General features: G+C 34.7%; 1 protein-coding gene across 2 annotated transcripts; it reads right to left on the reverse strand.

Moving 5' to 3' along the window:
* Positions 1-458: 458 nt before the first annotated feature.
* Positions 459-6312, reverse strand: LOC115981457 (putative disease resistance protein RGA3). 2 transcript variants are annotated; one of them, XM_031103604.1, is made up of 3 exons: positions 3314-6312; positions 2929-3096; positions 459-857 (listed from the first exon to the last, which is right to left on the reverse strand). In XM_031103604.1, the coding sequence occupies exon 1, from the start codon at positions 6204-6206 to the stop codon at positions 3318-3320; it is 2889 nt and encodes a 962-aa protein (XP_030959464.1). In that variant the 5' UTR covers positions 6207-6312; the 3' UTR covers positions 459-857; positions 2929-3096; positions 3314-3317. The 2 variants fall into 2 exon arrangements, with proteins under 2 accessions (XP_030959464.1, XP_030959465.1); XM_031103605.1 differs by lacking the exons at positions 459-857; positions 2929-3096 and having other exon boundaries at positions 3988-4126; positions 4422-6310.
* Between the last annotated feature and the right edge of the window lie 3429 nt (positions 6313-9741).

Below are 9741 nucleotides of genomic sequence, written 5' to 3' on the forward strand. Positions count from 1 at the left end.
CCATGGGACAAATCCAAATAATTCACTATAATAAAATAAAGATTACAACACCTAAGATAATGCTTACAACTTTAGTTCTTGACAAATCAGGAAAAATATCAGAAGTTTAAATCTCGGGGATTAAATATAATGTCACCACAAAGAAAAAATATCACTCTTGAGTAAGTACTATTTATGCTTCAGCTCATTAGCAAGTTCTTTTTTAGGATCTTTACCTCTTTATTTTTTTTGGTCAAACATTCATAATATCACAAAGAGGCATGGCATTCTATACATGTCACTTGCAAACTATCTTAACTGAAAAATAAAGAAAAGCAACGTATTGTTGGGACATTAGAAGTTCTAAAACGTTCACGTTTTGTCTAAATTGAATAATTTGGACATTAGTAAAATAAAAATCATGCAAGCAATCAAACGTGAAAACTCACACCAAATTTTACATGAAAATCCCCCTAGTTTAGAGTGAAAAACCATGGGACAAATACAAATAATTCACTATAATAAAATAAAGATTACAACACCTAAGATAATGCTTACAACTTTAGTTCTTGACAAATCAGGAAAAATATCAGAAGTTCAAATCTCGGGGATTAAATATAATGTCACCACAAAGAACCAGAACCTGATCAAGTACTTAACTCACTGTCATGTATCATTATGTGATACAATATGCAAGTTATACTACCATTATGAAAACCACTATGAAATGGTGAATGCTGTAGACAGTTTCAAAGGTGCCACTAAAACTTCCTGTTTTCCTTATTATGGTGCTAAATAAATTGTTAGTTATTTGCACGACCATTTCCCTCTTAAGCAAAATGCGGTTACCCCATATGGACCATAGTTTTGAGTTCAACCTGCAATAATAAACAAGTTGAAGGAATAAGAGAATAATACAGATAGCATAAGACAATTTTGTCATGATTTGCAGGTAAGATTATGTGTAGTACTAAACATACACTCAAGTGCAACTTCTGGGATCACTACCTCCATAAAAAAGCAAAGAAGTCACAAAAAACCAATAAGAAATTGATTCAATACCAAGACTGATTGTTAATCCAACTAATGAACCCAAGACATTTGACATCTTCATATCTAATGGTGGTGATTCTATGCATTCCCCCGTGCCATGAAACACTTATGCCTCTGAGACAATGAAAAGGCACAATTTATTGACTTAGGAACTTGATAAATTACCCTATAACATTAAGACTAGATGATCAGCAGCAATTATAGGTTCGAGCTATGAGGGCTTCCCTCTTTCTTCTTAAAATGAATTATCACTTGTTGATTGAAAACAGGTTTCAAGAATACAAAATTATGGATGGAAGGCTGAGTAAAGGAGTTATTTAAAAATTAACTAATTTGCTTTTCATATGTCACCAACCCAGATGGACTACTAAAGAAGACTAGATTACAGGTTATTTATATTTATAAAATTAAATTAAATTAAAAAAACAAAAACTAGATTACAGGTTAAGCTTGTTAGCAGCATCTTTGAAGTTATAACAAAACATTTTGTACATTAAGCCTTTTGCACGATGGTTAGATTGAATGAGGCCAAATGAGAACAGAGAATTTTGCATTATGTTCCAAATGAGTGAGACCAAAACATTCCTATGCCCTTGAGGTTGGAAAAGTTAGACCATGGGTTAAACGGAAAATGCAACAGCATCAGAAGAAGAGAAAGAAGAACATAAAGTTGCCTTCTGCCCTTTTTTTTATAATAAATATTAGTGACTAATTTGGATGTGTCCATTTTTTCATGTCATTCCAAATTGGGCAACTTGCAACAGGAAAAAAAAGGGTGGGGGGGATTTCTCAGCCCATGCCCATCCCCTCCACTTCTAGAACTGCTAACACCCCAATCTTCCCCTTCTTCCATGGCAGGAAACTCCGAAGTCCTGAATCACAAGGACAAGAAATCTGCCCGGTTTTGTATCCAATCTCTGAAATCAGTACACTAATCCTATGTTTGGATGGAGGGAGAGTAGACGGGTAGTAGAGGGGAGGTGGCCAGAAGGTGGCTGGAATTTCCAGCAACTTCCCTCCACCCAAACATAAGGTAAACCATGAAAATAAGCAAACTAAATTCCAAACCCTAAAACATAAGGATGGAATTTACTTAAGAAAACCAGCAAGCCAGATTAAGCTTTTTTGTTGCATCTTTGAAGTCATAGCTCAGCTTTCTTCAAAAAGTCCGATGATATGATGTTAAGATTGAATGAGGCCCAAAGCGCAAGAAAGATTTTTCATGGATGTCTAGACTGAACAAGAGCAAAATATTTGCTCGAGCGCAAAATATGCTTTCTCATATTTCAGAATGTGATGTCTGGTTTAATTGAAGCCAACAAAATAAATCTTTAGCATGAGGTTTTTACAGATGGACAAGGCAGTAAGAAAAAAACCATCTCTTAACAGAAGATTAAGAAGAACATGTAGATATACCTTACAATAAAAGAGAAGATAAGAAACAACAAACTTCCAAATTTCTCGTTGCATATATTATATATATCACCACTTGGAATCTTTTTTTTATACAAATTTATAACAATGTTATGTTGATGGATATTGCACAATTTTGTACAAATTGGACAACAATGTTCTGTAGAACTAGCAACTAGCAAAAGCAAAATAAAATGAGATGCAAGATGGAACTAAGTTTAGACACAAGAAAAAGTTATTATTCAAAAAAATAAAATAAAATAGAAATATTTAACAAGGCCATATGCAAATAATAAAAATCCACTTGTGAAATTTCAGTAACATTCATTCTGAAACTTTTTTTGTTTTTCAATAGATAATCTTACAAGCATTCACACATTTCTGTGCTAATATGGATATCTCTCACAAAGTCTTGATTAACTTGTTTTTGAGAGATAAGCAGGATAATTAATTAATATTTTATTATAATATGGAAGAAATTACCTGGGACTGGATCAGACTTTTGCAACACTTAATCAAGACACACACACAAATCGACATTGATAAATCTCTACTTGTAGCTAAAATTTGTGAACCTAGAAACACAAAGATCATTGGCCCTCTTCTTCGTCATCAGACATGCTCTTCTTGGTCAAACTCTTCTTCATAATCCTGAAATGAAGAAAATGGGCAAGACTCACATAAACATTAAACCGTAAATGAAATAACCTAATCAAATTATTGAGAATTTGATAAATTCATCAACCTACGTTGTTAGTAATTAATTCCCAGTGGGAAATTTTGGCAGAAAATAAGAATATTAATTGATTTTTTATTATTTTTTGGGCAAAATAAAAGGAGGCGCCCGAGAAGAAGTAGAAAAAGTTACCTCGTCAAATAACTTCTTGCCCGTATCTTTGCACTTCAATATAATCAATCATGATGTCTGGGATATGGGAAATCTTGGCCCAATCCTCTCCTGTCCCTCTTTGGTAACGTTTGTGGAGAATCGGACTCTCATACACCTCAAACTTCTGCAATGAAATTTTAAAAAGGAAGTCCGGCAGGGACTTTAACTCTGGGCAGCCATAAATTTGCAACGTTTGAAGACAGGGCATTATAATAATACAATCTTCTTGTCCTCCAATCCCAACCCATTCTTCCCACTCGGGCAAACACTCAAACCGGAGAGTATTTAAATTTGGGAATATTTTGATTATGCCGTCTTTCTTGTTTTCAGATTCTATTCCCAAAAATTCAACACCCACCTTTTTGAATGGAAAAGAGGGACCCCATATATGTAAATATTCAAGGAACTGAAGCTTTCCCAAAGGAGGTAAACGTTCTAAATTTTCGCCATCTGTCAGAGTAAGCCTTTTCAATTTGGCTAGGGACATCATCCAATTAGGGAACATTGTGGTGCCCTCGTACCAATCAATTTGTAACTTCTCCAAGCCTGGAGGTGGCTCTAAGGCATTCAGAACTGATACATCAGTCTCCATTCTTCCTCCATGATTCTCTACGTTCTCTTCAGAAAAGTGCAGATACAAATCACGGAGGCCTTTCTTTTTCTTGAGCTCTGCATTCTTGGCCTCACACGCATCTACCACGTTCCCCAGCCCATATATTTGAAGAGTTCCTTGAAGGTTGTTCAAATATTTTAATTCTCCGAGTTCACATCTTTGGCTATCATCCTTGCCACCTATAAAGAAATGACTTAATTTTGTAAGAGAACTCAATCTCCCAATCTCTCTTGGAAACTTTAACTTACGGGTCCAAAAATATTCTTCTTCCAAAATAAGATGTTTTAAGTTAATTAGTTTACTCATCCCCTGAGGTAATTTCTTGAGCTCATTTGGTAAATGAATTGCAATATTCAAAATTTGTAGATTGGAAAGATTACAGATGGTCTCAGGTAATCTGTCTCTAGAGTAATAATGTATTTTAAGATACCTTAAATGTAACAAATTTCCTATAGCATCTGGAAGTTTCATTACCTTTGTCCCAAGTTGATAACTCAAAGTTAATGTCCGTAACAGTTTAAAATGCTGGAACAACTTGGACAAGTTATGAGCTCTAAGACCAACGAAAATGAGGGTGCGAAGATTTTTTGCGCTATAGATGGACTCGGGAATTTGAGCATTTTGTGGAATTTCTAAATACAAATGCCGAGCATTTTGAAGATTTTGCCCGAACTCTTCGTAACCATTGATTGTGATGCATTCATTTTTTGCCATGAATTGTGCCAAATCATGCACTATATCATGCATCTGGAAGCTCATAATATTTTCTTTATATCCATAATCCCGTTGGAAGAGAGAGCGAATGAGTAAAATTTTCAAGTATTCTCTTGCCACAATTCTCTCCATGTTTGCATTCGACTTAATATAACCTTGTGCCATCCACATAGATACCAACTCCTCTTCAAAATAGACATAATCTTTTGGAAAAACAGCACAATATGAGAAACACCGTTTCAGTGGTGAGGGCAAATCATAATAACTAAACAACAATGGGGCAAAAAGACCTTTTTCAACGTCTTCTAATTCCCACAATCTACTAAAAAAAACCATCTCCCACTGTTCCTTCTCACTCTTGAAACGCATGAGACTCCCTAGAGTCCTTGCAGCAAGGGGCAAGCCTTTGCACTTGTCTGATATTTTTCTGCCAATCTCTTCTAAATCCTTACGTTGCTCAGAATCTCTGTCAGAAAATGCTATTCTACTAAAAATCGACCAACAGTCATCATCAGACAATTCCTCCAAATTGATTCTTTCTGCACTTCCCACAATGTCTGCAACTTTACTTTTACGTGTAGTGACTAGAATTCTACTACCTTGGGCAGCATTTTGAAGTGCAAGCCTGAATGGCTCCCACAACATAGAGTCTTCAATCCACACATCATCGAAGACAAAAAAAAGCTTCCTTTCCTGAATTGTTTCACACATTTTATCCATTAGACTTGACCATTGAGTAATGTTGGACTCACCACCTCCAAAAGCTTGAATGATTGCTTTGGCAACCATAAACTTATCGAAAGGATCAGAAACACAAATCCACCCTTTTTTCTCAAAATGGGCCGAATTCAACTCACTATCATTATAGGCTAGTTGAGCAAGAGTGGTTTTTCCAACACCGCCCATGCCCACCAAAGAGATGACATGGGGGCTTCTTTCTTCTTCATTACCCCTGCCCAATAGCATTTTCACTAGATGACCTCTAACCTCATCACGACCTATAATGTCCGAAACATCAACGTGAGAATCAGTTGGTGGTTTCACAACTTCGTCATTGCCACTAGTCAGTACAAACTTGTACATTTCTCCCTCTCTGTCAATCTTATCTAACTTTTCAGTAATTTCTTTTATCTTAAGAGCAATATCACGACGCTGGGAAACAGTAGAAACTGAGGAATACAAGTTGGTTAGGGACAATACCTTCCTCCTCTTAGCAGTACTAGCTTCAGCTTCTTTTTCTTTCTCAATGTCTGCTTTGATCTTGGCAGTGTTCCACTCATCCAACACGTCGGCCATCTCGTAGGATACGTCGTTGAGCTTTTTTAACCAAAGCCTCACAGCTTCCTCCTTCACTTGCCTTTCCTCTGCATCGTTGAGCTTTGCCTGGATCTCGTGGAATTTGCGTTCAAGCTTTTCGACTTCTTCCTTGACATTTACAATCGACGCAACCTCTGAAGCAAGAAGCGAACCAAACCGGTCCTTGAACTCTGAAGCAATGAGTGAACCAAGCTGGTCCACGATGGTAGAAACAAGAGCCCAAGCCATACTTTGGAAATGGAAATTTTTTTTTTTTTTTTTTTTGATAATCAAGAAAAGGAACTATAACACAAACACAAACACAGACACAAAGACAAAGAGACCACTGATGGAAGAGCAAATTGTTGATTGTGTAGAAGCAAACCAGCAAAAAGATGTGGGCTGCTCCAGGACCAAAACCAAAGTACAATCAATCAATAATGTTAGTCCACGCGGAGATTTATCTCAGGGGGCCCACCTTCACATGCGTCGGTCAGTAAAACACGCATCCACTAACACAGAGGGCCCACCTTCACATGTGTTTAGTTGAAATTTAGGAATGATGGAAAATATAAAAAGAAAAACGGATAGGAAAATTCAGTTTTACCATAATACCCTCCTACCGACCCTCATTCATGCCCTTCACCCACCTCACCTGAAGACTTTTGCCCACAAATCTTTATCACTTTTTCTCACCTTCCCATCTTACCTTCAGCACACTGGACACCGTCCAGTGGTCCAGGTTCTCCTCCCTTTTCTTTTTTTGACATGGGTGAGATCATGTTTATACCTACTTGACAACAGATTATGTTACTGAAGAAATTACGAAAGTTGGCTTTGTCGAACCTACCCCTATTCAAGCTCAAGGATGGCCAATGGCTCTAAGGGGCCGTGTTCTAATTGGTATTGCGGAAACAGGGTCAGAAAAGACACTTGCTTACCTGTTGCCTGCCATTGTCCATGTTAATGCCCAGCCAATTCTTTGTAATGTTTGGGCTGATTTATTCTTAATATGATCTCGATATGCCTCTGTTTATATTTTGCAATCTCTGGAAATATGTTTCGTTGATCCCCATTATATTTACTGTGATTGATAAGAGTTGGGAGTTTACGTCTTTTTTGTCTAGATTGTGTGTTCTTGAACATTGGATTATTATTTTATTTCATCAGGTTTCCTTCTAGCTTGAAATAATAGAAAGAAGGTCCAACCGTCCAAAGTAGGGTAATCTTTGCTCTAATGTCCTTTGCCTAATTAAATTTATATATATACTATTGTAATTTTTATATTATAATAATAAAAATAAAAATAATAATTTATATATATATATATGATATAGTAAATTTTATATTATTTAATGAGTATATATAAATTTATTTTTTATATATTATATAATAAGGGTATAATAGTTAATTTATATAAATTATATTTTTTATTCTTCTTTTTTTCTCTCTAATTAAATAAAAGAGTTTTCATCTTTCTACTTTTCCACCTTTCTAACCAAACATATAAGAGAGAAAACTAAATATTTTCTATTCTCTCATTTTTTTACTCCACCATTCAAAAGGACCTAAAAATCATGAAACATATACAAAATTTAATCAAATTTTAAAAAATTCAAATAAACAAAAAAGCACTTTAAATGTAGTTGTAGCCTTTGGAAGAAATTTCAGTGGTATCCCTACCCTACCACCTTCATTCACTGTACTCAATTAAATCCACGCGGTATGAGGTATCTATCCACCGACAAAAGGTCAATTGTAGTCAATCAAATCCACGCGGTATGATCTATCCACCAACCAAAAAGAAAAAAGAATTTTCCCACTTTCTACAAGTCATGAACTTTATTATTTTGTACTTTTTATTATATAGTTTTTTTTTTTTTTTTTGAAAAGTTTTATATAGTTATTTTACTTTGTCCTTGTACTCCATGCTAATGTCTTTTTATTATAAGCTTCACCTTATTTTCAAAATTAGCTTAGACTGTTCCCTTAAAAAATGATTAAAAATAAAAAGTTAAATTAATCAAGCATGGTTCTTGGGGGAGATTTTATAAGCAACAATCACATCCATCAGTACATAAAAATACTTTTTTTTTTTTTAACACCCTACATTAAAACATTTTATATTTTTTTGTTTTGAGTTTTAAGCTACGGCGGGCTGCTATAGCAGCCCCCTGTAGCTGAAACTCCAATTCTTTTAACTTTGGCTTCTTTGCTGTAGAAGCTGTTTTAAGGGGATTGGTTGTTAAATTGACTTTTTAGTCAATTTAACAACTTTACTGCTAATGCTATTAGTGGAACAAAATTTCCTTGATGTGTTCTTGCCTTTTTCTCTAAAAATAATAAATAAAAAATTACTTCACATCTAGCTTGGAAATTACTTTCAAGTTTCCATATGTCCACCTCCTTAGAAAGTAGAAACCATTTGAAATCAAAATTATTTTCTTAATGGTATTGGTGCAAGTGCAACACCAATTTGGCTCTCATTCTCAAATATTTTTGAATCTACTACACTTTCTTAGAAGCTGAATATGGCACTAGAATTTTCACTGATTTTTGGATGATCTTGTCAAAAATATTTAGTTTGGGTTGGGTATGAACCAAAACTAAGATCCAAAAGTGGGTTGTGTATAATTTGGTGATGAGATTTTGAGCTTGAAGGAGGTTGTAGTGGTTCTAAATCTCTTGTTTAATTAAGGGCCTATTTGGTTGTGTTATTCAAACAACAGTTTTCGTTATTTAAACAACACAATACATATTTTCACAATATTTTTTCACCTACACGTATTTTCACAACATTTAAACAATATTACTAGAACAACATTATCAAATAGGCCTGTGTTGTTTAATGACCAGTTTTCGTTGTTTAAACAACACAACATGTATTTTTAGAATATTTTTTCACTCACATGTATTTCTACAACAGTTAAACAACATTATCAAACAAGCCGTAAGTGTTAGCAATTGAGATGTTTGGTTTTGTTTGGATGGCAAGAGAATAAGATTATATTCCTTTTTATTTTTTTTTATTTTTTTTTTATTATATATATATAGCTTTTTAGCTTTTTAATGTTGTTCAATTGACTTGGCATTCTTGGCCTCACACGCATCTACCACATTCCCCAGCCCATATATTTGAAGAGTTCCTTGAAGGTGGTTCAAATATTTTAATTCTACGAGTTCACATCTTTGGCTATCATCTCTTGGAAACTTTAACTTACGGGTCCAAAAATATTCTTCTTCCAAAATAAGATGTTTTAAGTTAATTAGTTTACTCATCCCTTGAGGTAATTTCTTGAGCTCATTTGGTAAATGAATTGCAATATTCAAAATTTGTAGATTGAAAAGATTACAGATGGTTTCAGGCAATCTATCTCTAGAGTAATAATGTATTTTGAGATACCTTAAATGTAACAAATTTCCTATAGCATCTGGAAGTTTCATTACTTTTGTCCCAAGTTGATAACTCAAAGTTAATGTTCGTAACCGTTTAAAATGCTGGAACAACTTGGACAAGTTATGAGCTCTAAGACCAACGAAAATGAGGGTACGAAGATTTTTTGCGCTATAGATGGACTCGGGAATTTGAGCATTTTGTGGAATTTCTAAATACAAATGCCGAGCATTTTGAAGATTTGGCCCGGACTCTTTGTAACCATTGATTGTGATGCATTCATTTTTTGCCATAATATTATCTTTATATCCATAATCCCCAAAATCTTGGAAGAGAGAGCGAATGAGTAAAATTTCTAAGTACTCTCTTGCCACAATTCTCTCCATGTTT

Source organism: Quercus lobata, chromosome 3 (genome assembly GCF_001633185.2).
Source record: "Quercus lobata isolate SW786 chromosome 3, ValleyOak3.0 Primary Assembly, whole genome shotgun sequence".
NCBI lineage: Eukaryota > Viridiplantae > Streptophyta > Magnoliopsida > Fagales > Fagaceae > Quercus > Quercus lobata.